Genomic DNA, 26442 nt, shown 5'->3' with positions numbered 1-26442 from the left:
AATTGGAGGATGGCCAAATGCTTGGGGGAGGGGGGAGGGCATTTGAAGAAATTGAAGTCAATCCCTACCAGAACTTCTTCCCCTTCTCTAGCCTTCAGAGATTTCAAATATTTAAAGTTCCTCAAGAAGGTATGATAATGGAAGTCACATACGGAATGTATAAGACAGAAAGAGCTGAACAGAAATCAAATGAAAACCAGCTGCTGGAATGGAAAAGGGATTCTTTCTTTGAAAAGCCGAGTTGATTTTTATGCCAAGGGGGCTAGGAAATATTTTCCTGATGGAGGCAGCAGGATGAGATCCTGAGACAGAGTGCTGCAGCTGGAGATGAAGGATGCTTGAATTCAATATATAATTGGGTAACCTTGGGTCATTCCTTCTCCAATAGGGATTAACAGGCCTGCATCACTGCCGCTCCACTGTTGGCTTTTAGGAGTGCATTTATGATCACTCTGCTAAACAACTAATTCCCACAACACTGTGAAACTATTTACTAAGACTGCATTACTATTATGATTCTCATTCTTCCTATTACCTATCTCCTTCTACTTATGACTACAATCTTGTTGCTTGTATCTTTACGATTATATTATTTAGTTTCCTAGTATGATTTTGATTGCTTATTTGGTATCCTATGACTATCACTAAGTGTTGCATCTTATGATTCTTGATGAATGTATTTTTTATGTACACTGAGAGTTTATGCACTGAAGACAAATTCCTTGTGTGTCCAATCACACTTGGCCAATAAAGAATTCAATTCAATTCCATTCCATTCCATTCCATTCCACTCCATTCCACTCCACTCCACTCTATTCTAGATGGCTTTTATATTACAAATTCTCCAGATCAAACCTGACAATGGGAAGAAGTAGATTATTTTAAAGCTTTAACATTGGCGGAACAGTTCTCACTATTATTATTTAAAAGTGTAAGGAATCGATTACAATGTTATGGTTTTAAGAACACAACTTTTCTGATACTTCCTGGACAGGCCAGGAAATTGCAGTAAGGAGATGGCATGCTCATAATTATTCCATAGATTAGTATTTATTCCTGAAAATGCCAGAAGTTGTTTTTTTTCCCCCTCAAGGAAAAAAACAACACAGTTGCCTTTTGGAAAAGCACCCTTGAGCAGTGGTGGGATTCTTTTCCTACCAGTTCTCTGCGCGCGCCCTCACACTTTGCGCACCTAACACACACTTTGTGTGCATGCACAGCACTCTAATACCACCCTCAGTGTCAGCGCTGGTGAGCTGAGCTGTTTTTTAGCTCAGCTGAAACGCGGCAATCCGGTCTGCTCTGCAAATCAGCTGAGCTAAAAACAAGGGAATATAGGACAGGGAGTGGCGGGGGGCGGGGCCAATCAGAGGCGGTATTTGCCGTTTCTCCGAACTACTCAAAATTTCCGCTACCAGTTCGCATGAACCGATCCGAACCAGCTGAATACCACTTCTGCTTTTGAGACAACTATAACTTGGATGACTGAAAATCTACGCAGACCTACCGCCAGAAGAGAACTTGCATTCTCAAACACATAAGCAAACGGAAGGGGTATTTGCGAACTGTTCTAAGTTATACTTACTTTTTTTTTAAAGTTTGCATCGGGGGAAATATGTGCGCCAAGGAACAAAAGCAGGATAGTTACAGTACATTAAAAAAAAATTCTTGAGCAATTTAAATGCACAGATCTGAATTTTAGCTTAAAGGAAATGTTTAGAGATTTTAGTTAACCTAAATATCACATAACTGTTAACTGAAAGGGAAAATGCATAATAAAGAGTATCCATATGGTTCAAGATGTTAGGAATGTAATGGTTGCAAGTTGTTCTCTTTTTTGGGGGGTGGGGAAACTCTATAGAAAAATGCTGGACTGCAATATTAATAAAGCTGCCAAAGTAACAAATAACATTGGAACAAATACCTGGCAAATTATGGATTCCCATGAATGTTCCGGCTTTTTGGGTTTCCTAACTTGGACATTAGGCTCAACTGTATTTCTTTAAACTAAATTCTATTTCATAATCCAGGCAGGATTTACACCACCAGTTGGGCTAAGATAAAAATCATGTTGTTTCAGTGCATCATGTGAATCTCATCTCTTCTCTTGGAGAGATCATGAAGTTCATACTTTTGTAATCTGACCGGGGAATTCTGGGAGTTGAAGTCCACACATCTTAAATTGCTGATATTGAGAAACACTGGTCTATTGGCTTAAACTCGGCAAGCTAGGTTCATTTGCATAAACATTAATACTTCCCAGGATTTGTGGGAGGAAAGCTGTGGTATGTCAGGATGGATTTTCCCCATTCCCTAAACTTTTATGAAACATAAACATTTCCTCTGACATAGATGTTTACCTTGGACAGAGGAAAATTATTGTTTCCTGGCCTGAGCAGAATTAGGAATGTAGCTGAAATATGTAATTACATACTACAGCATTCAGATCGCTCCAACTCCTGCTAGTGCCAAAGAAGCACCACGAACTAAGAATAGAAAATAAAATGAAAAGGACCAGAAGTTAAAACATCTGGCCAAAGAATGTAAGGATCCATATATTCAAAAATAAGGAACATTTTAAATCAAAGGGAAAAAGACCTTCAGGTCGTGGAGCCCATTGGATATGAACAAGTAACATTTCTGCAGACCTTCACAGTTTTTCACAGTGCTCATAGCTGCTGTGAAAATAGGTTTTGTTGTATTTTGTGATTTACGATTAATGTATTTTTATGATGACTATGATTGTGATTTATCACTTGTTGCTTGTATGTACACTGAGAGCTTGTACACCAGAGGCAATTCCTTCTGTGTCCAATCACACTTGGCCTATAAAGAATTCTATTCTATTCTATTCTATTCCAGTCCAATCACACTTGGTCAATAAAGAATTCTGTTCTGTTCTGTTCTAGTCCAGTCCAGTCCAATCACACTTGGTCAACAATGGGACTTTGGGCTATGCCTCCTCTTATCTGACTCTTCACTAGGTAGCTTCTCTGTGTCCTATATCCCAAGATCTTTCCCACATACCATTATATCTTGTCAACAAAACTAATTTTTAGGAAGTTTGAGTAGTTTTAAAAAGTGTAAACCTGGTCCTTAACACTACAAGCATGCAAAAAGAGGAGGCAACATGTTTGACCCTACCCAATTGTGAGGGACTCTTGAAACCTACAAAAGTTATGTTCTAGCAGTTATGCAACCACAACCTGGGTGTGGGGGTAATCACATAATGGATTTTGTAGCACTGGCTTCTGGGAAGGGATATAATTATCAGATTAAGAATAATCTCTTTTTTATTTGCCCCTTCCCTCTCCCCCCCCCAAAGTATTAACAGATGAAGCAGCTGCATTAAGGATCGTCATTCTTTTTCTCACGAATCTGGGCAAACTATCTTAGCTACAATACCCTCCCAAAATTATAACAGCAAGACAAACTGCTGCTAAATTAACTTGCAAAGATGAAAAGAGAAGGAGAAAGAAAGAAAGAAAATGTTTTGTTTGTAATCCAAGCAAGAATTCCTTTAGGGCTTCCATAGCACTGGAATCCTGAAAAGAAATTGCTACCTAAGCAGAGATATTGTATATTGAGTGCCGTCTACATAAAAAAAAGTTACAGATTCAAGATATTAGAATAATTTATGTAACCCTTGCATTGTGTACCATACTGTATATACCAGAGGTATATTCATCAGGTTCTGACCAGTTCTGGAGAACCGGTAGAGGAAATTTTGACTAGTTCGGAGAACCGGTAAATACTACCTCTGACTGGCCCCGCCCCCATTTATAGCTTGACCCCTTCCTCTCTGTGGGAGCCTCTCAAATATTAGAAGACTGCTATCATGTCTCTCCTGGTCCTTCACTTCCCTAGACTAGCCATGCCCAGTTCCTGCAACCATTTTTCATATGTTTTAGGTCTTCTAGTCCAACCCCCTGCTCAAGCAGAAGACCCTATCATCAGAGGTGGCATTCAGTAGGTTCTGACCAGTTCTGGGGAACCGGTAGTGGGAATTTTGAGTAGTTAGGAGAACTGGTAAATACCACATCTGACTGGCTCCGCCCCCATCTATTCTCTGCCTCCCGAGTCCCACCTGATTCGGAGGAAAAGGGGATTTTACAGAATCCTTCCCCTGCCACGCCCACCAAGCCACGCCCACAAAACCAGTAGTAAAAAAATGTAAATCCCACCACTGGTATATATGTATTTTCCAACAGCCTGAATGAATCAAGGCACAGTGATCTGGCTATTTTCTGCTGCTGTATATGAAGGCAAGGCTTTTCTTTGCAAAATCAAACTACCTGAAACATTTTAAATGTTTAGCGCAGCGGTTGTCAACCTGTGCGTCGTGGCCCCTTTGTGGGTCGAACGGCCTTTTCACAGGAGTCGCCTAAGACCATCGGAACTCTTAAATCTTTAGACTCTAAAGCGTGCTGTGTCGCACTCTCTCACGCGCGCACCCACCCACAAATACACACAGAAGCGCACATGCAGGGAAGGAGTAGGAGAAACGCAAATGTAAAAAAAAATAAGGAGTCTATATATGAGCGTGTGGGGAGGGGGGGTAAGAAATCTCAGTTGCACTTCTGGCCCTTTAAAAAGGTTTGTGTAAATTGGAATGAGGTCAGATTTGGAGCTTCTCATTGCACACGGTTATTGGGTTCCAAGCCAATCAGAGCCGAGGGGCGGGGTTTTGGCATGGCGGAGCGTTGGATACAGCCTATGATTGGCTTAGAAAAGAGCTGAGGAAGGATAAAGCCGCACGAGGTGGAATTGAGCGCCGCTCTAAGCCGCAGCAAGAGAAAGTGTGTGTAGTGGGGTGGGGGAAGAAGCCAAGTCTGTAGTCCCGGTTTGCACATGTCTCTTTCCTTTTTTGGGGGGGCTGTGCATCTACAGGCGAGCAAGATGGGACTCTATACATTTACTGCACCAGTCACTGTTTTTCCTATTGGGAAGTCACCCAGTTATTAATGTTACTCGGTTGCACAAGCGGGGTTTTTTACCCCCAGCTAATTCCCTGGCAGCCGCTGAACAATCATAGGAAAAACTCTTGATCCCTCTAATTACGAGTTCTTTGGACGAAGATATTTTTTAAATTATTATTATTATTGGTTTTGCTTGGCAACGTGGGCATTTTCATTTTTTAGTGGGTTATAATTACACATTGTTTTTGTGATTAATCACCATGCTTTAATTATGTTCAATTTATAACAATAAAAATACATCCTGCATATCAGATATTTGCATTACGATTCATAACAGTAGCAAAATTACATTATAGAGTAGCAACAAAAATAATTTCGGGGCGAATAATAATTTGCCCCGAGTCCCTGGGGGGAGAGGGGGCGACTAAGAAGTCAAATTAAATAAATTTTATGGTTGGGGGGCCACCACAACATGAGGAACTGTATTAAAGGGTCGCGGCATTAGGAAGTTTGAGGACATGGTCTGTTTAGTGCATGGTCTGCTCTTCAGAAGCCCCCGTGTCTTGCTTCTTGGAAGTTGAACTTAAGATATTCTATTTCCCAAAGCAACATTATCTTGGATTTCAAATCTCAGTAACCACCAATTTAGCCAATGGTTTTCACAACATTCCTGCACTCCTAGCAGTCATGGGTCACTGTTAGCTCAGTGGTTTTTTATTGTGCTGTTGCTCCACATTATTCAAGGGGTTTTATGGCCGGTTAAGACGTATTCCGTATCTACTTGGAATCTTATTCTGCTTTCCAAAGTTTCTTCCATCTTTTCCTCTTCAACAATAAAACCCATTAAAAAAGGACGGATTAGCAGTGAACTGTCTTCCAATTAGCAGATCTGGGAACTGCCTGTCTTGAAAAGTTTAAGAGGTAGAGATCAGGAGGTTTTAAAACGTTTTCAGACCGAAAAACCTATGAGTTAAAAATCAAACAAAAATAGAATTATTGTTCAAGAGGCAAAATTTCAGGGGAAGAAAATTGGCGGTGTTGTAGTGAACTTGGAGAGTAAGGGTGTCCTCATAGAACCTTGGGCTTCCATAGAACACAGTTGGAAAAAACCCTGCCCTAGATCACTCCATCTGAACATGCCTTCTATGGTATTGGAGATGTTTCCTACATGTGCATTCTTCTTTTCTCTGCTTGTTATGGAGTTTAGGAGCCAGCAAGTTTTAGAAGGGAGTTTTAGCAATTTTATAATTGCATTTCTTTCTCTTTTGTTCTTTGCTTTATAATCTTCCAAAAAGCCCGCCACGAACCATCTAGTTCACATTGGGCTACATGAAGTTTTTGTTTGATATCAAACGGACCTTAAGATTTCCTTCTAAAAACAATAGCAACTTACTGTAGCATTCCACTCGTTTCCAAATGTCAGTAATTAATACAGAACAATTTGTTTCAGCAAGTGGTCTGCCTATTTTGAATTAAATGCAGGCTCTTATATGGGAGAATGTCACATCACATTAGCGTGATGTTTTGGGCACCATTATTCACACAAACGGAGTGTACAATATGGCCTTCCCTTTGCAGGCTTTTAGAAACTTGTGGGCGTAGGGAAGAGTGAAAGCTCCAATTTTCTGATTGGTTTACAGCAGAGATAACTTTTAAATTTCAATTTAGAGAGAGTCAGCAGAGGGCTTATTCACAGGAACATTAGATTTATAATAATAATAAAATAAGGTTGCATGTAATAATGGACTATAATTACCTGTCTTCATATGCAGCTTTAAAAAGTCATCATGCCATTGTAAATGATATTTTGAATATGTCCCAAAACAACCGTAAGATGTGTCAATGAATATATAACAATGGCTTGCTATGTAGTGGAATACAATGCCTCTTCATTATTAGGGTACATATTTCATGCTTGTAGGACAAATGGGAGTGTTATCCTGACTATGATGAGACCCCTGTAGTCATTTCCAGCAATTGAAAATTCAGGAGATAGTTTTCCCTAGCCTGAAGAGCAATACACCATCAAAAGACAAATGTGTAGCTTAGGCTGGAGTAGAAGATGAAAATAAGAAGCTGCTTTAAGAATTGGATGATTATTTTACTACTTAATAAATTCAGGACATATCTACTAGACTGAAATCCAGAGATTTTTTATGGCTGCCTTTGCATTGGAGATGCCAAAAATGAACTTTTCCATATACCAGGTATATGATCTTTCACTGAATTATATGCTGTCCATATTCCACACGCACGCACACATGACCTTTTATAATAAGCCCCCTTTCTGCAGAGAACCAGTTTGAAGAAAGAATTCTAAGGCACATCATCTGGTTCCTGGCCCTGCTTTTTATAAGTTTAATAGTGTTGGAAGGGAACCTGGAGGTCATCTAGTCCAATCCCCTGCTCAAGCAGGAAACCCTATAACATTTCAGACAAATTGTTATCCAATCTCTTCTTAAAAACTTCCACTGTTGGAGTATCCACAACTTCTGGAGGCAAGTAGTTCAACTGATTAAGTGTTCTAACTGTCAGGACGCTTCTCCTTAGTTCTAGGTTGCATCTCTCCTTGATTAGTTTTCATCCATTGCTTCTTGTCCTGCCTTCAGGTGCTTTGGAGAATAGATTAAACCAGAGGTAGGTGCTCCTGGTTCGGCCCGGATCGGGCGAACTGGTAGTAGCAGCGGCAGGAGGCTCCGTCTGTGTGTGCATGAGCAAACCGATAGTAAAAAAAAAAAAAAAAGGAAAACTACCACTAGTTTAAACTTTTTTTTGAGGCAGCCCCTTAGCTATTGGAAGACTGCTATCATGTCATCCCTAGTCCTCCTTTTCATCAAACTAGACATACCCAATCTTTCAACCGTTCTTTTTATGTTTTAGCTTCCAGTCCCCCAATCATCTTTGTTGCTCTTCTCTGCCCTCTTTTCTAGAGTCTCAACATCCTTTGTATATCATGATGCCCAAAACTGGATGCAATATTCCAAGTTTGTGAAAAACATACCTTCCCCCTGGAGACAAAGTCTCTTCCTCAAAAATAACATTATGAGTGGTTTGCTCCTTCCACTGTAGGAAGTTAAAACCAACCCCTCTCCTAGAAAAATGAAATATCCTAGGAAATATTGAAAAAGCAGAATATTATATTTCCCTGGATGTGAAAAGGGAGAAACATGTTTTAAAGGCAAAGTAACTTCCTGCAGCTTCCTGCCCACCCTGCTTTTGTCAATGGGCCATTAAGATGCCCAAGCCAGTCTATCTATATAACAAAGACCCCTCCCCTTCAGCTCCAGGATGATGGAATCAAAGCATGCTAGTATTAGCCCAACTCACCACCTGGCATCTGAGAACTCAATCAAACTTGGGACTCAAAACACAGCCTAGAGAGTTGCCCCTGCATGGCCCCATGGGAGTCTGACAACCAATCAGAAGACATTTCTTAGCAAGCCCCTCTTCTCGCTTTCTTCTTCTTCACCCAACACCTGGAAGCACCTGATCCCCCTTTTCTGTTCAGGAGATCAAGCCATGAGGTCCTGTCCACCATTAAACCATCTTTCTAAGGAGCCTCCATGTTTCCAGTGTCTTTTCCCCCACTTGGAACTGAACCCAGAAGGACATTTCTTCCAACACCACAGTCCACAGCACAAACAAAGTGTTTTAACTTTCTAGTTTCCCTGGTTCTCCTTCTTGAGCAGGGGGCTGGACTATAAGACCACCAAGGCCCCTTCCAGCTCTATTCCGATTGATTGATTGATTGATTGATTGATTGAAAATGACCAAGCTGGCAATGCGGCATCAATCTTAAGAGTGTGCAAAATTAGAACCCAGAAAGGCATAAAGATTGATAAGGCACATTACTGATGCTAACAGGCTCCTAGCAGCTTAGCTCAACCAGATCACAACTAAGCCGACCAAGGAAAGTACTTCATTGCTTAGAGTTAGGATTTATTGTGTTTGGTGTGGAACAAAATGGAATAACACAAAGTAGATGCAACACTCAAGCTCCCCTTTGTTTCACCCTAACCAATAAATAAAGAAGAGGATTCCGAATGCAGCTTGAAAGAGTTAGGGTGGTGAACTTATCTTCCTAAATGATGTACCAGGAAAGAATTTTCTCTAGACCAGTTTGGCTTCTGATGCTTGGGTTTGTTTTACTAAACATTTGGCCCAGATACACTCTTTTGATCTACTGAAAACCAGCAGGGCAAAATAGAGAGTGTTAGGCTTTGTGATCGATGGCTTGGGTTTGACTCTTTGTTTGACCTAAGGCAGAGGTCATAAAACCTCAGTCGAAGGAGCCTTCCAAAGCTGGGAAAGAGAAATTCTACAAACAGTCTTTCTCAGTTGCTAGGACAAAGTGGAGGTAAACAACTATTACAACAGCAACAACAACAAAACCCCTGATGCATAAAGGTTAGTGTAGGTTGACAGAGGAGGACAAACAGTATTTTCATCATTTCTTGTTTACTATGACATTTAACTCCATCAACTTAGGAACTTGGCAGAATTGCTTAATATTGTTCTTCTCTGACCAGTTCTGGCTCTTCAAAAGCTCCCGAGACTACTTGATTCAGTGTTGGTGAACCTTTTTGACACCGAGTGCCAAAGCAGGAGCATGTGCGCACGCATACAGATGCTGGAAAGCAGAAGACCAGGTGGGCATGCATGTGCTGGGCGGCTGCTCTTCCCATTTCCAGCATGCACAATGCGTGCTGGGCAGCTGCTCTTCTGGTTTCTGGCATGCATGCAGGAGTAAAGACCAGCTGGCCGGTGTGCATGCATGTGCCAAAAACCAGAACAGCAGCCACTCAGTGCACACGTACGTGCCGGGAAGATGATGTTTCGGTTTTCAGCCCGTGCATGCACACCGGCCAGCTGGTATTCAAGTGCACATGTGTGCCAAAAACTGGAAGATCAGTGTTAGATCTGGGCAACGAGAGACAGACTGCGGACACGAAGTGACTTAACAGCTCTTTATTAGTAGTAATAGTGATCCAGCTTGTTTGGTAGTCGGAGGGTTCCCCTTTTATAGGGATTGGGCACGCCCCTCGACCAATCAGAGGGATACCTGTTTCCCGCTGTAGGAGCGGACCAGAGGGAAGACTTATCCCGATATATGTTAATATCTAACACCCCTCCCCTCCTAGATGGGACGTTGCGGTAGGTAACATAATCCTTTAGGTAGGTGGGTGTTTGTCTTGCTCGGGAGGAACGTCGTAGTTCGGGTTGGCTTGAAGTGGTTGCAGGACTGGGTGCGGGTTGGTTTGAAGTAGTTGCAGGATCGGGTGCTTTTTCTATTCCCCGTTCTGGAGGTCTTGTGCCTTCGTTGCTCGGGTGTTCAGGAGTTTGTTCAGCTGCGCTGTCTGGGGGTTGCTCTGCTACGTGTGTGTAGTCTTGTTCCACGCTTGGCTCGCCGGCGTCGTTGTTTCCTATGCTGGGGTTTTCTTGTGGCTGACTTTCCGTAGACAGGAAACTTTCGTCTTCATTTCTAAGGTTGGAGTGTGTTAGGCGACCCCGCAGTTGATCGATGTGCCTTTTCCAATTCCGCCCATCTTCTAGCTCTAGCAAATATGATCGTGGACCCGTGATGCCTATGACCTTTGCCGGCATCCATAATGTTCCCCCCGTGTAGTTGTGAGCGTATACTGAATCCCCTACTCTGAAAGACCGGACCTTACTTGTAGAGTCTGGGGGAGCCGTGGCAGAGTAATTCGGGTGGAGCCGGTCTAGGTGAGACTGTAGGCGACGGCCCATGAGTAGTTCAGCGGGGCTCCTACCCGTCGTTGCGCTCGGGGTAATGTGTTGAATGAGGAGGTAATGGTCAATGCGTGTTTGCCAATCACCTGGACCCATCCTGGCGAGGGCCTCTTTTGCGAATCGCACCATTCTCTCCGCCTGTCCGTTTGATGCTGGATGGAATGGCGCGATGAGGGCATGCCGGATTCCCAACCCTGCTAAAAATGTTTCAAAGTGCATGGCCGTGAATTGGGGCCCGTTATCGGATACGAGGAGATCTGGCAGGCCATGAGTGGCGAAGAGTCGCCGTAGAACCTTTATGACTGCCTCTGCCGTGGTTGAAGTCATTAGGACTACATCTAGCCACTTTGAGTATGCATCCACAACTATAAGGAAAGTCTGACCTTGGAATGGCCCTGCGAAGTCGATGTGTATTCGCGACCAGGGTGCTTTGGGTTTCTCCCATTCTGTGGCGGGCGCTTCCGGGGGTGCTGGTCTCGATTCCTGGCATGGGTCACAAGTGGCCACCCACTCCTCTATTTCTCTGTCCATGTTTGGCCACCACACGTAACTTCTTGCTAACGCCTTCATTCTAACAATCCCCGGATGACCCATATGTAAAGCATCTAATACATTTTTACGTAAAGCATACGGAATAACAACTCGATCCCCCCACAACAAACATCCTTGTAGTACTGAGAGCTCGTCTCGTTTTGACCAAAACATTTTGAATTCCGGGCCCACATTTCCCTTTGGCCACCCCCTCCAAACCCAAGTTTGAACTTGCTTTATTACATTGTCTTTAGAGGAGAACCTTGCAACATCGTAGGAAGAAACCGGTCCCGAATCCAAACAGTCAATGAGCAATACCGGTACTTCTGGAGTGGGGTCTGGCAGAATGTCAGGTAATGGGCAACGGCTGAGTGCGTCTGCGTGTCCAAGAGTGGAGCCCGGTCGATGTATCAATTTGTATGAATATGCAGCCAGGAAAACAGTCCACCTGGTCATGCGAGGAGAAAGGGAGACCGGAGTGGGGCGGTTTCCCGCCAAAAGTCCCAACAGCGGTTTATGATCTGTGATCAGTTCAAAATCGCGGCCGTAGAGGTATTCGTGGAAACGCTTTACTCCCGCGACGGCAGCCAGCGCTTCCCTGTCCATTTGGCTGTAATTTCTTTCGGCCGATGAAAGAGTTCTGGAGTAGAACGCGATGGGTGCTTCTTTTCCGTCGGGCATCCTGTGGCTGAGGACTGCTCCAACTCCGAAAGGTGATGCGTCGCAGGTCAATACCAGCGGTAGGGTCTGGCTGTATTGAACAAGCAATGAGTCAGTGGTGAGTAGACGCTTTACTCCGGCGAAAGCTGCAGCTTCGGATCATCCCCATTTCCATGGTGCGTTCCTCTGGAGTAGACGGTGTAGTGGCTCAGCAACGGTCGCCTTCTGTCTCAGAAAAACGCTGTAGAAGTTAAGTAATCCGAGGAAGGCCTGCAACTCGGTCTGATTTCGTGGTGTGGGGGTGTCCTGGATCGCCTTAATTTTCTTTGAAGTGGGGTGTATTCCCTGACCATCGATTCTATAACCCAGGAATTCTACGCTAGGCACGTTAATTTGGCATTTTTCTTTTTTAAGGCGGAGACCCTTTTCTCTGATTCTGGCCAAAACAGATCTAACTCTTTTGTTTAATTGCTCCTCGTTTGCAGCTGACACCAAGATGTCGTCAAAATAGGGGACGACTCCTGGTATCCCTTGCAACAGTCGTTCCATGACGCTCTGGAACAATCCTGGGGCAATGCTAACGCCGAATTGTAGCCGGTTGCATTTGAATGCTCCTCTATGCGTCACTATCGTTTGGGCCTCCGCTGTGGCGCCATCAACTGGCAGTTGCTGGTAAGCTTGTGCCATGTCTAACTTTGCAAATACCTTTCCTGGCCCCAACGAGTGCAATAAGTGCTGTACTACTGGCACAGGATATGCGCTCTGTTGTAGCGCGACATTAATTGTGCACTTATAGTCCGCGCAGACGCGGACTGATCCGTCTGGTTTGACTGGGGTCACGATAGGTGTTTCCCAGCGCGCGTGATCTACCGGCTCAAGGATCCCTTGTTCCACTAACTTATCTATCTCCTTATCTATTTTTGGGCGGAGTGCAAAAGGCACTCGTCTCGGTTTAAGTCGGATTGGCGCCACATTTGGGTCTAAATTAAATGATATTGGTTTGCCCACATACTTACCAAGACCGGGGCTGAACACATCCTCGAACTCCTTAAAAATCTTTTCAGCGCTGCTGTTTCTCACGGCGTTTATTCCGGTGACTTCTAATCCCAGGGCTTCAAACCAATCAAGCCCCAGAAGGTTCTGCAATGGCGCGCTGGCGATGGTCACGGGCAGCTGGGCTTCGATGTCCTTGAAACGGATGCGGAATGTGCCTTGGCCCACGATGGGGACTTGGTTCCCCTGGTAGTCTCGTAGCAGGACGTCTGGAGCACGCAGTTGGCTCTTTCTGAGGCTAGGGATAGCCTGTTTCATGGATGCCCATGAAATGATCGTCAGGGTTGATCCTGTGTCAACTTCTAGCTCGCAGGGTGAGCCCTCCAAGAGGACTGTGACTTTCAGCCTTTTGGGCCGCTTAGGGCGGACCTGATGTATCGTGGTGAGATACGTTCGCAACTCCTCTCTCTGGGTCAACTCTATCCCATCGTCAACATCCTGAAAATACTCTTGTTGAGCGTCTTGATAGAACGCTCTTTCAGCTCTCTGTGTGTATTCTCTCTGGGGATACGCTCGCTCACTTCCTTGTGAGTAGTCTCTCTGGGAATACGCTCGTTCAGCTCTTTGGAAATTTTCTCTCTGGGTAAACACTTGTGGATTTCTCTCTGGGCGCCCTTTTTGATTTCGCCAAGCCCCTGGGTTGGGCTTCTGTTGGCGGTACATGGGTGGCTGCCGTGAGGCAGGGACTCCGCTCCGGCACACTCGTGCGATGTGCCCAAGTTTGTTGCAATGCGAACAAACAACGTTCCTGAACCTACAAGTAGACCTGGGGTGATTCCCTCCGCAGCTTGCGCAGGGCGGCAAACGGGATCCGGGTCTCCCCCCAGGCCTCACGTGACTGCTCTGCATTAGGTGACTGTCCTCGAACTCGGGATTCTCGTAGTCGGGGCTTGTGTCCTCGTAGTGAACTCTGGTTTGCCTCGGTGCTGGCTGGTTTACGCTGGCCCCTCGTTGTATGGTCACCGATGATTTCTCCGCTGATTCTGACGCTCTTGCTTCGTTTAACGCTGTCTGTAGGGTTAAACTCGGGTTTGCCAACAGCTTCTTTTGCAACGAAATGTCTCTTATCCCACAGATGAGCCGCTCTAAGATGTGTTCTTCCAGATCCCTGTATTCGCAGTGAGCTGCTGCTTTTCGTAGGGCTGCAACATATTGATTAACGGATTCTCCCGCCTTCTGAGTCCTCATGTTGAATTCCTTGCGGCAGACATGGCGGGAAGGTTTTGGCGCGTAATGGGTTTGCAGAGTCTGTTGCAACGTTGTCCACGATACTGCTTGTATTGGAGTCGGCGCGGTGAGGTCTCTGGCCGTATTGAAGACTTCTTTTCCGCAGTAGCCGAGGAAGATGTTTTTCTTCCTCGCATCGGTGATCCCCGTGTATTCGTTCGCTTCGAGGAAACACTCGAAACGAATCATGAAGGCTTCCCATTCGTCGTTTTCTGGGTCGAAAGGAGCGGGGGGAGCATGCATCGCCATCTTCTCTGTTTGAATTTGCCGCGCTGCGGTGATCTGAGATGGCTGTCGGAATTGCTGCCGAATTCCTGGGCTGGATCAAATCCGGAGATTCTGGAGGTAGCGTTCTTCGTCCTATCTGTCTCTCAATCCCACCTTCGTCGCCAATGTTAGATCTGGGCAACGAGAGACAGACTGCGGACACGAAGTGACTTAACAGCTCTTTATTAGTAGTAATAGTGATCCAGCTTGTTTGGTAGTCGGAGGGTTCCCCTTTTATAGGGATTGGGCACGCCCCTCGACCAATCAGAGGGATACCTGTTTCCCGCTGTAGGAGCGGACCAGAGGGAAGACTTATCCCGATATATGTTAATATCTAACAATCAGGTGGCTGGTGCACATCAAGGATGGATTGTAAATCCCTTATTTTTCAATCTTCACTTCAAACCATCCTTAAAGAAATGGCCGTAAGTCAAGGACTACCCATAATGGTCATAATGATTTTTTAAAGTTTAGTTATTTCAAGGAATAGTCTGGAATTTCCCCACATTGTATGTTTACAGTGAACCCTCTAGCTGGCAGCGTAATTCTGTGAGTTGAAGTCCATCAGGCTTAAAGTTGCCAAGGTTGGAGACCCCTGCTATCCAAGAATGAGCCTCGGTGGCGCAGTGGTTAGAGTGCAGTACTGCAGGCTACTTCTGCCGGCTGCCTGCAGTTTGGCAGTTCAAATCTCACCAGGCTCAAGGTTGACTCAGCCTTCCATCCTTCCGAGGTGGGTAAAATGAGGACCCAGATTGTTGGGGGGAAATAGGCTGACCCTGTAAACCGCTTAGAGAGGGCTGTAGAGTGGTATATAAGTCTAAGTGCCATTGCTATTTACATCTTAATATAGGGAGTTCCCTCACTTAAACAGTAAATCAAGGGCTTCTCTCATTACTGACTCAGGAAACCCTTGAAGGGTAAGAAAGAAAAATATGTAGTACCATGGAATATTAATTTATTCTCTTGAATGAATGCTTATAAATGCTACATTGTAGATATTTTGCAATTGCTTGGGTGAAATAAAGCGCTTTGAAATTACTGGCAGGTCATGCAAACAGGATGGGACAAATTTTTTAGTTCAAAGGAGCATAATTCACACTTAATTTCAGCGTAGTATTGAGATTGTTCCATCTCTTGTACGATAGCTGACTCATGTTAGAAGCACTGTTTCTTTCAGAAGTATTATTTCTGGGACTTTAATTGCAACAGCATGATTGTTTTAAAAAAGTGATGTTTATTTTCAAGCTCTGTTTGATCATTACCAATGCTGAAATATTTCATCTTCTTGATTGTATTCCATCTGACTACTGATTAAACTGTCTGCTGAACCCCTTCATGTTGGACTATCTAATGAGTACTAATGACAAAGTTCTGATCCCATACTAGCAAAATGCCTGTCGGGATGATTCACACTGTGTTCATGGGGAAAGCAGATGCCCATAGGCTACGAAGACTTTGTTTTGTGCTGCCAATTATAGGCACAGCCAGCTTCAGATAATGAACTCAAGATATTTGCTGCAGTGGTAAATCTTTCAACAAAGAAACACAAAACACACTCCAAAGTAACAGTGTACTTTGGGAAGAGGCCTGAGAGACTAATCTCACGTCGAAGAAGATTGGGAGATTACATATGCAACAGGTGAGATAGATAAATTAGATAGGATGGATGGATAGATGGATGGATGAATAAACAGACAGACAGACAGGCATATTTGTATATACAATAGGTAAGTAAGCAGGGAGAGTTTTCTAAGTATTGTTGATAGGTAGACAATATAGATTAATTTAGTATAGGCTAGATCAGATTGATAGATAGATGATAGATAGATAGATAGATAGATAGATAGATAGATAGATAGATAGATAGATAGATAGATAGATAGATATAGATGATAGATAGATAGATAGATAGATAGATAGATAGATAGATAGATAGATAGATAGATGAGAGGGAGGGAGGGAGGGAGGGAGGGAGAGAGAGAGAGAGAGAGAGGAAGTTGTAGATAGGTAGGTAGGTGGAGAGAGGGAGGGAGGGATGAATGGATGGATTCATGGACAGATAGATAGAGATACTGTATAGAGAGATACATAGATGGATGGATGGATAGAGAGATAGGATACAGAGATATATGTATAGTCCAAGATTGTAAATAATCCATCGACAGCATACAGTTAGAGCCACAGATGGAATATTCATTTGAACCACAAAGAGCTAGCTACAAGGGCCATCTCTTCTACCTAGCCCTGCTTATCTGCTTGGCTTATTGTCTTTCTTTCTTTCTTTCTTTCTTTCTTTCTTTCTTTCTTTCTTTCTTTCTTCTTTCTTCTTTCTCTCTCTCTCTCTCTCTCTCTCTCTCTCTCTATCTATCTATCTATCTCTCCCTCTCCCCCCTTCCTCCCCCCCTCTCTTTCTTGCAGAGCTTGACTTCCTTTGCTCTTCTTAATTTGCAACGTGTGGCTGGGTTTAGGACCTTGCATACCTCAGATTCTAGGTCAGTTACTCCCCCTTCATCTAGGTCCCCTCAGATGGCCAAGTTTTCCAACAACTCCCCGTAGGCAGGCTGAAGCTCAGACTAACCAAGTTTTTTTTCATTTCTAAATCTGAAGGTTCAGACTGATCCTTAACAGACACCCTCATTGTAACGTTTTATGATTATAAAGCTGAAGAAGAAGAAAAAAAAAAAAGAGTGGGAGGAAAGCTACTCATTCTTTTCTTTTCTCAGGGAAAAAAATGGCTTAGAAGCAGTAGCAATTCTCTCGAATAACCTAGTTTTTGCACACCTCAGTGTCAAATTGAACTACCAAGTTCGGGGTGGGGTAACTTTTATGTAATCAACTGGAAAACTTTTTTTTTTTTGAAGAAAGGACTCGGAGGCTGAAAGGAAAATGGCTGACAGGGCCTATAATTTCTGGCTCTTATAAAAATGGTTATTTGTGGGGACAAACCATAAAGCAGCTGCATTAAAACCAGTCTGACTTGCTGCACTCCTCTTCTGAGCCATACAGCACCGCCAACTTTACGAAGGCAAGATGCACTAGTGAGAAAACTACAGGAAAATGATGAACAATTCACTCCTACCTCTGCATGCTGACTTTCCTTATTTATCAGCAGGAAGACTCAAATCCAAGAAACCTCCACTGCACAACATCTACCCAACAACTTTAACATTGATTTCCAATGGAAAGCCAAATGGGTGGCTGAAGGGCCAGTCTTAGGGGGACATATAAATGACCCCACAAAAAAGGTGCCAGACTTTGCATGTCAGCCATGGATACTCTTGAAGAGGATTCACACCTCATAAGGCGTCTGTCGGGGCTCTCTATAAATGGGGCCTAATATCCTTCCCTCAGTGTGACTGCCGGGTCCCTCAACGAACTGAAGATCACACTGTGACCAGCTGTAAGATGAGGCCTTATTCCAGCCCAGTATTTGATTTTTTTTTTAATATAAAGAATGCTGTGCTTCAATGGTTAGATGGCCTAGACCAGGGATCCCCAAACTTGGCAACTTTAAGACTTGTGGACTTCAACTTCCAGAATTCTCCAGCTGGCTGGAGAATTCTGGGAGTTGAAGTCCACAAGTCTTAAAGTTGCCAAGTTTGAAGACCTCTGGCCTAGACCAGAGATGGCTAACTTTTTGGTCATTACGTTTCGAAAGCGCACTCACACAGCCATAATGCAATGCCTGCGCTTCCCCTGCCCCTGCACTCATGACCTCCTGTGCTCTCCAGCCCCCATGCATGTATGCACAACCTCCCCATGCGCCCTGCCCTTTGCACATGAGAGGTGCGTGCGTATGCGTGGTGGAGCTGAACTGGGGTGACGGCTTGCATGTCCGCAGAGAAGAGTCTGTGTGCTACCTGAGGCATGCATGTCATAGGTTTGCCATCACGGGCCTAGACATTGATATTTGAACATAGATCTTTTTAAACATGTATATTTTGTTGGATTCTACTAATCTCAGATGAAATGTTAATATATATTGCTAGTCCATGTACGACAGGGGTGTCAAAACTCACTGATGCATCAGGCACTGGCCACACTCCCCCCCCCCATTTTAGCAAAGGGGGGGGAAGTCACGATATGTCACGTGACAACTTGACTAGAGGTGAGCTGCTACCGGCATTATTGCCGGTTCGGTGTGCAAAAAACACTCCACATGCGTGCGCATTTACACCTAAAAAGATCTGCTTATGCGCAGAACGTTAGAAACGGGGGAAAATTGCTTTTCTGCAATGGAGATTGTTCTGTGCATGCAGAGAACCCAAAATCAAGATGGCGCCAACGACAATAGAACCGGTTCGGGTACGTGGGCAGCCAAGTTACTACCTACTCATCTGAACCAGTCCGAACTGGTAGGAACCCACCTCTGAACTTGACACCGCAAGTTTGACACACTGATGTACGACATGCCATACGATAAATCAGTGTTTCTCAAACTTGGCGACTTTAAGTCCTGTGGACTTCAACTCCCAGAATCCCCCAGCCAGCATAGCTGGCTGGGGAATTCTGGGAGTTGAAGTCCACAGGACTTAAAGTCGCCAAGTTTGAGAAACACTGCGATAAATAAAGAAATAAATGTATAAGTAGAAAGTTTGAATGGGAACTGGCTTACTCATAATGAAAGAACCACAGAGATAAGAATTGAGCAGAGTTCCCACTTATCCCTGAACCTCCACAGAGCTAATGTCTCCAATTACAAAACAGTTGTTTTATGAATTGGCGTTTAGAACTTCTAAGCAATGTCAAAGGGGCATTTTAATCCAAGGGGAAGTTATTTTTTTCCCCTCCTTTTGGCAGAAACACTATCAAAGCCCCACGTGGAAACCTCCTTCAGTATGAGAATTCAGCTTTTTTCAAAACCGCCTAGGATCAAGGTCCGAGAAATCCTATCTCTCGCAGCCTGAGTTCTGCTTGTTTTTATAATATAGCGATGACACACTGTTTGCCTTTCCCACGGGGTGCTTGTATGGCTTTCCACGGAGCGAAATAATACAGGAGAAGCACTTTGAAAATTCAAGGCCATTGCAACAACCAAGGCCCCATGAATGGTGAAATATGAGCTACTTAGGCAATATGGAGGCCGGGGTACAAAAATGCAATGAAATTGGGAGAACTTTTCCTAATAGTGAAAGCTCTACCTTTCTGCTGACATCTACAAGTAGTCCTCGACTTACAATTCCTTCGAAGTTACAACGGCATCGGGGGGAAAAAGGGGCATGGCTGTTTTTCACACTTACAACCATTGCAGCATTCCCATGGTCACATGATCAAAATTGGGACATTTGGCAACTAGCATGTATGTATGGGGGTCGCTGCCGTGCCACGGCATATAACTTTTATATACTGTTGCTGCTCTCTAGCCCCATCTAGTGGCCTGAGAGACAAATACTAAGTATATTGTTTGAAGCTGGCCCCACCCCATTACCCATCATCCCGCACTCTCAAACCAAGTGAACGCGGGGATGCCCGATTTCATTTCCTTTCGCATTTGGAGAAGGCAAAGCACAAAGAATCCATCTTAATCTCTGGCACATGGTCATCCAAGGGCAAACCCACATCCCCCACACAAAGCATCCCTGGTGAGATTTAAATTGATTGTATTTATTAATTGTTATGTTCAGCAATAACTCTTATGTTGTATTTGGTTCTCATTGTATGTATCCCCATTTTCCCCAATCTCACCATATCCTGTTCTTTCAATGAAGCATTCAGATCTATGCATACGGTCTGTTTTATTGGAGGATAGGTGGGTTTAGCTCCGTGATGGTGAACCTATGGCACGTGTGCCACAGGTGGCACGTGGAGCCATATCCGAGGGCACGTGAGGCACCGCCCTATGTCAGCTCCAGTGTGCATGCGCGTGCTGGCCAGCTGATTTTCGACCATCCGGAGAGTGGGAGTAGGCCGTTTTCGCCCTCCCCGGGCTTCAGGAAGCCTGTGGATGGCGAAAAATGGGCCCAACGGGCCTACCGGAATTCCGGAGGCTGCAGTGAGGCCTGTGCGCATGCACGGGGGGCAGCGCGGTGGTTGTGCATGTATGCGTGGGGAGGAGGGCCTTGCATTATGGGTATGGGCACACACACGTTTTCGCTCACGCCCTTTTGGTACCCGAGTAAAAAAAGGTTCGCCATCACTGGTTTAGCTACATATCGAACTGCACACAGCTTAACGTGTAGTGCGGACAGAAGAGTCGCAGTCCTAGCGTTAATGTGATCATCTTCTGCAAACTTCTGACAAATGAAGTCAACAGGAAGCCAGATTCACTTAACAACCGTGTTACTGACTTAACAACTGCAGTGATTCCCTTAGCGACTACAGCAAGGAGGATTGTAAAATGGGACAAAACTCACTTAACAATGATCTTGCTTAGCAATGGAAATTTTTGGGATCAACTGTGGTTGTACATTGAAGACTACCTCTAATGGTTTTTGTAATTTTGGGGTGTGTCCAGATCAAATTAACTACTACCAGTTGCCTTTTCAGGATCCATCTGGTAGCGATCTTATAGTAGCACAGCCATGCGTCCAAGCAGAGTTGAAAAATAAGACTAATAAACAATTCCAAAACTGAACAAATTAAACAGCCATTAGGAAGAAATTCTCCCCATAAGATTTGTAGGGCTAATAATGGTAAGTGAAATCCTGCTGCTTTTTCATGCACAACTGAAAAGTTTCGGCTTCCTGTATAAAAAGCCTTAAGAACTACACAGAGCACTTACCATGTTTCCCCAAATATAAGACAGGGTCTTATTTTTTTTGACCCCTGAAATAAGCACTTGGCCTTATTTTCGGGGAGATCTTACTATTTTTGAGGTGCAGGAGGCGGCGAGCGTGGTCACCTCATGGCTGCTGCTGTGTTGCAATATTTTCAGGGAGGGCTTATTTTAGCACATGCGCTCAAAAGCCCGATTGGGCTTATTACCCAGGGACGTCTTATTTTCGGGGAAACAGGGTATCAAGATACATCTGAGGCATTGAGAGGAAATAATTCAAATATCCCATCACAACATGCAAGGGCGCAGGGCTGAAAGAGCTGATGAAATAGGATAGGGCAGGGATTCTTCCAGATTTCAACTTCCAGCAGAGAAGTGAATTTTGGGAGACCCTGGGAATGATGATCAAACCAAGAAATACAAACCTTTTGAGATTTTTTTTCTCCTCCTGCACTATTTTTGACGTTTGCATTCCTTGGAGATTGGCAGGCTCATACGTGTATTATTTTAAGCTTTTCCCAACCATTCCTTTTTGTACGGCAAGTCAGAATCTGCTGAGTATAAGATTGCTGTCTCGTCTGTAAACCTGGATAGCCCTTTTCCGTCTGGCCGAGGACCCAGTTCCATCAAAGTTCCTCGCTTGGGAGAGGCTGGGAACCAGTCTGTTCCCACACAACCTGGCATCAGAAGGCGTGTTAATGAACTGGCAGAGAATGGCTGTCCTAGACTTTCCTAGCAGGGGCACCTTGGCCTAACTATAAAGGGTTATTAAAGTTTAGAGCCAATCTTGGCTATATTTATTAAGACCTATCAATGGCTGGCTGGGGAATTCTGGGAGTTGAAGTCCACAGATCTTAAAGAAAAGTTTAGAGAAACATCTCCCCTGGTTTAGAGGAATTCTGGAAGTTGAAGTCCCCAAGTCTTATAATTGTCACGGTTAGATGCAAGAGATTCTATATTTAAGATAATGTTAAGATAGCATATAAAAAAAATACAAGTACCTGTCTCTAGAACCTGCTGAATTTCATCCCTATACTCACCTATATTTCCTTGTGTTTTAGCCCAGCTGATAGCCGTGGCAGAGTACCGAGCTTCAGCTGTTTTTCTCTGAACTGCATACGCACGCACAAAGAACACACAAAGCGAACCGGTTGCTAAACTGATAGGATTGCACCCCTGTTCCAAACTATTATTTATATTCTGGGCATTTTGAACCCTCACTAGATTGCTTTGTTGAATTGTTTTGGGGAGGTTCTTCGCTCCCTCCCTCCCTCACTCACTCACTCACAATATGGGAAAGCTGGAAAGATAAATTGATAGTGGGACAATTCCTGATATGGGGAATTCTTGGGGTTGAAGTCCATAGGTCTTAAAGTTGTCATGCTTGGACACCCCTGGGATACACAGAGAAACCAAAGATGACCCATTTGGGAGACTGTAGTAAATGTTGAACCTGGCTAGGTGGCAGCAATTAGCTGATTTTGGCTGAATGTAAAAATTAATCCCCATGGAACCTGGTTAGTATTTGGATTAGGTCATCTCAGAACAGTAAACTAGAGGAGAATTGTTATTTTTTTAAAAAAAAATCCTGGCAGTAGGCCATTGCATTTACCTTCTGGATCATTGCCAGTTACATAGTTATGTCCCTGAAGCCACTAATTGAGGTGGATTTGAAAAAGACATCAAATCATAGAAAACATTGAAAAGGGGATGAAAAGACACTTACAGCAGGGCCTGTCTCACTGTGAATGTCTTTTAGTTTTCCTTGCTTTAGATAGAAACTTGGCTGATAACTTAAGCATTACTTTGCACGGAGTTTGAGAGGAAGCCCATGGTGACAAGAGTTTGTAAATTAATATCTCCTGGCACTCTGTACAAATTAACCCTGCTCTCCTTGTTTAGGCTTTTTGGAACCAAGTTGTCAGGGTTCCAAGTAACACCCCCAACGAAAGAAGACGCCGTGGCTTGAGTTTCCTCAAAGTTCAACTTTATTCGAGACGTCATATTGGCACATCTGGGGAAACCCGAATCTGTAAGTTTCCAGGTTTTCCCCACCCAACTGAAAGTTCAAGTCCCTGCCCAGCACCCACATGTCCATCATATGGTCCAATCAGGCACCATCCCAACTGGAGACATCTCCCAGTCACCCCATCACAGCTGCAGGGCAAGGTGTCCTTGACTTTCTGAGAAAGAATGTTATTTTGACTATATATCTCCCATACTCCATATAATCCCCCCTTCCATTTTCCCACAGTTGAATGGATTCCAATGTAAAAGATGGATTCCAGGCCTGACACATATATTGTTCCATCTTTGTTGCTGAGTAACTCTGCTACTAAGATTATTTTTCTAAGTAGGAATAGAAGCATAGGCAAAACAAGTACAGGTAGTCCTCGCGTTATGAACTCAATTGACGCCAAAATTTATGTTGCGAAGTGAAACATTTGTTTGTCCCATTTTACGACTTTTCTTGCCACAGTTGTTAAACGAATCCATGCATTTGTTAAGTTAGGAACAAGGTTGTTAAGTGAATATGGCTTCCCCCGTTGTCTTTGCTTGTCAGAAGGTCGCAAAAGCAGATCACAAGATCCCGGGACGATGCAACCGTCATAAAAATGAGTCAGTTGAACAAGCATCTGAATTTTGATCATGTGGCCAGGGGGATGCTGCAACAGTTGTAAGTGTGAAAAATGGTCATAAGTCACTTTTTTTCAGGGCAGTTGTAACTATGAATAGTTATTAAATGAACTGTTGTAAGTGGAGGACTACCTGTATCTCAGCCCTGCACTGCATAAAGTGAAACTGTAGGATAACTGAGGATGGTCCATGAGCTCTACATTTACAAATACGATCACATCTTTTCCCAGTCTGGGTGCTCTCTCAGTCTCCAAAGCCCAGAATTCCCAGCCAGCACACCATTGCCAAGAATTCTGGGTATTGGAGCACTGATATCTACCATTTGCCAGCTTGAAATGGACAGTTCTAATTAAGTAAAAACTCTTTTGCACCCTCTTCTGTACTCACGTTAAAAGATAAAACCAATGCATAAGATACAGTTACTGTATAAACAGATCCTTAAAGTATAGATGAAGAAACACCACAAAAATTCACATATATTTGGATTAAGGTGGACCTCAGGTTTCCTGCCCTCTGAGACTCAACTATAAAATTGTTCTCATCGTCACACCCCATACAGAAATTAACACAATCCACAATTGGCTTCTCCCTTAATACTGGCAGTAGGTTGGAATCCTCCATCCCAGCTTGTTAGGTGGTTAAGATTGGCAGTGCAGTCACAGATCTCTAACAAAAGCCATGACAATGTCACATACATCAGGATATCATTGCACGAGAGGAACATATTGTATTATTTATGTCAATTGCATCTTGCATATGCAATTAACATTACTTTTTTGATGGCGTCATGATGCACATGGACTAGAACTTGAATGACTGTGGCAAAAGAAAGCAAAGGTAGCGTCAATAGTCATAGGTGCCTTGGTTACAATGCGAAAACAACAGGAGTTCCACTTAAGCAACATCAGCATTGACAAATTCACCATCAGTCAATTGCAAAAAGGCAGCTTTACTTGGAACAGATTACACCCTGGGACGATAGCTATAACACCATCAAATATCCACATTTGCCTATCCCAGATCCTTGGAAAGGATAGGTAGACAAAAATGCCAAATTTAGTCTCAACATCTGGTGACAAACAATACAACATCTGCAAAAATACAGCCAAAACCCTTTCATCCTTTATGTTGGAACATTTTTTTGCATTGTGAGGCTGCTCTGTGTGGTTTTTCTGCTTGTGTGGTTTACTTCTGCAGAGCACAAACACAATACGCAGACAACTCAGAAAGAGCTCCACCCTTTAAATACTAAAATGCCCACTGTGGCTTCTGAAAACTTAGAAGTAAACTGAATAAGGCCATTGCCAAGAAGAAAGCAGCCTGGTCTGGTGTGTCATTCCAAAGATCCAGAAATGTATTCATTCCCTCTAATTGTACTCTTGAGCAAAGAGAAATTGCCTGTGATGCTGTAATTCAAACAGGGCATGGCTTAAGATAATGACTTCCATGTATCCCTTAAAGAGATTTTGATCAGGTTCAAACTGCACAATTGGAGCAGGCTTAGGTAAAGGTAAAGGTAAAGGTAAAGGTTCCCCTCGCACATATGTGCTAGTCATTCCTGACTCTAGGGGGCAGTGTTCATCTCAGTTTCAAGCCGAAGAGCCAGTGCTCTCCGAAAACATCTCTGTGGTCATGTGGCCGGCATGACTAAACGCCAAAGGCGCACGGAACACTGTTTCCTTCCCACTAAAGATGGTTCCTATTTTTCTACTTGCATTTTTACGTGCTTTTGAACTGCTAGGTTGGCAGAAGCTGGGACAAGTAATGAGAGCTCACTCATGCAGGGGTAGGGATTCAAACCGCCAAACTGCCAACCTTTCTGATCGACAAGCTCAGCGTCTTAGCCACTGAGTCACCTCATCCCTTGGTGTAGGCTTACCACTTTTCAAATTTGGTGTGTCATTATTTTTTTTCCTTTTGTGGAGTGTTACTTTCCCCCCCAATCTTCTGTTTTCGGAGATAGTAGAGAAACCATTGCCCTGGGAGTAAAATACTAATATCACATTTCCACATCTCATACAATTATGGGGTTGGAAGGAATCTTAGAGGCAGCCTCCACCGCCCCCTAGCTCTATGCAGGACCCACTTACAGCTTCTTCCAACAATCATAGACTCATAGGACTGGAAGGGACCTTGGAGGTCTTCTATTCCAACCCTCTGCCCAAGGCAAGAGTCCTTATACCAGGGGTGTCAAGCTCAAGGCCCAGGGACCGGATCCGGCCTGTGGGATGCTTATATCTGGCCCGCGGGGCCACGCTGGAAACAGCGAAGGACCAGCCTGCAGTGCCTCTGCCAGCGAAAACAGCTTGGGTGGGCTGCATGCTCCATTTTCGCTGGCAAAGAGTTGCAGGAGGCCATTGCAGCCGAAACGGAACTTGGAAGCCCATTTTTGCTGGCAGAGCACTTGGGCCACCACAGGTGCCCCTGATACGAGTGACGTCGAGCTGCCCATGCCCACCCTGGTCACAGCCCCCCTGGCCCTCCAAGGTCAATTACAATCCTGATGCAGCCCTCAATGAAATCGAGTTTGACACCCCTGCTTTATACTAACCCAGAAAAATGGTTGTCCAAGATTTTCTTGAAAACCTCCAGTGATGGAGCACCCACCACTTCAGCAGGCAAGCTGTTCTATGGATAAAATTGTTCTCAGTATCAGGAAATTCCTTCATATTTCCAAGTTGA

The 26442-nt window shown here is 44.1% G+C and overlaps 1 protein-coding gene across 3 annotated transcripts in view; it reads right to left on the bottom strand.

Annotated features, from left to right (window-relative positions):
• Positions 1-26442, bottom strand: part of RERG (RAS like estrogen regulated growth inhibitor) — a 131547-nt gene that overhangs the window by 40537 nt on the left and 64568 nt on the right. The window contains exon 1 of one of the 3 annotated variants that reach the window (XM_081956927.1): positions 1925-2000. The exons of the other annotated variants lie outside the window; for them this stretch is intronic. Coding sequence (XP_081813053.1) covers positions 1925-1946 — 22 coding nt within the window. The 5' untranslated portion in view covers positions 1947-2000. Of the gene's footprint in view, positions 1-1924; positions 2001-26442 lie in introns of those variants that run through there. 3 annotated transcript variants of the gene reach the window in all.

Source organism: Natrix helvetica (assembly GCF_964273705.1).
Source record: "Natrix helvetica genome assembly, chromosome: 6".
Classification (NCBI taxonomy): domain Eukaryota; kingdom Metazoa; phylum Chordata; class Lepidosauria; order Squamata; family Natricidae; genus Natrix; species Natrix helvetica.
The sequence above is the reverse complement of the archived record's forward strand: the minus strand, read 5'-3'. Positions and strand labels throughout refer to the sequence as shown.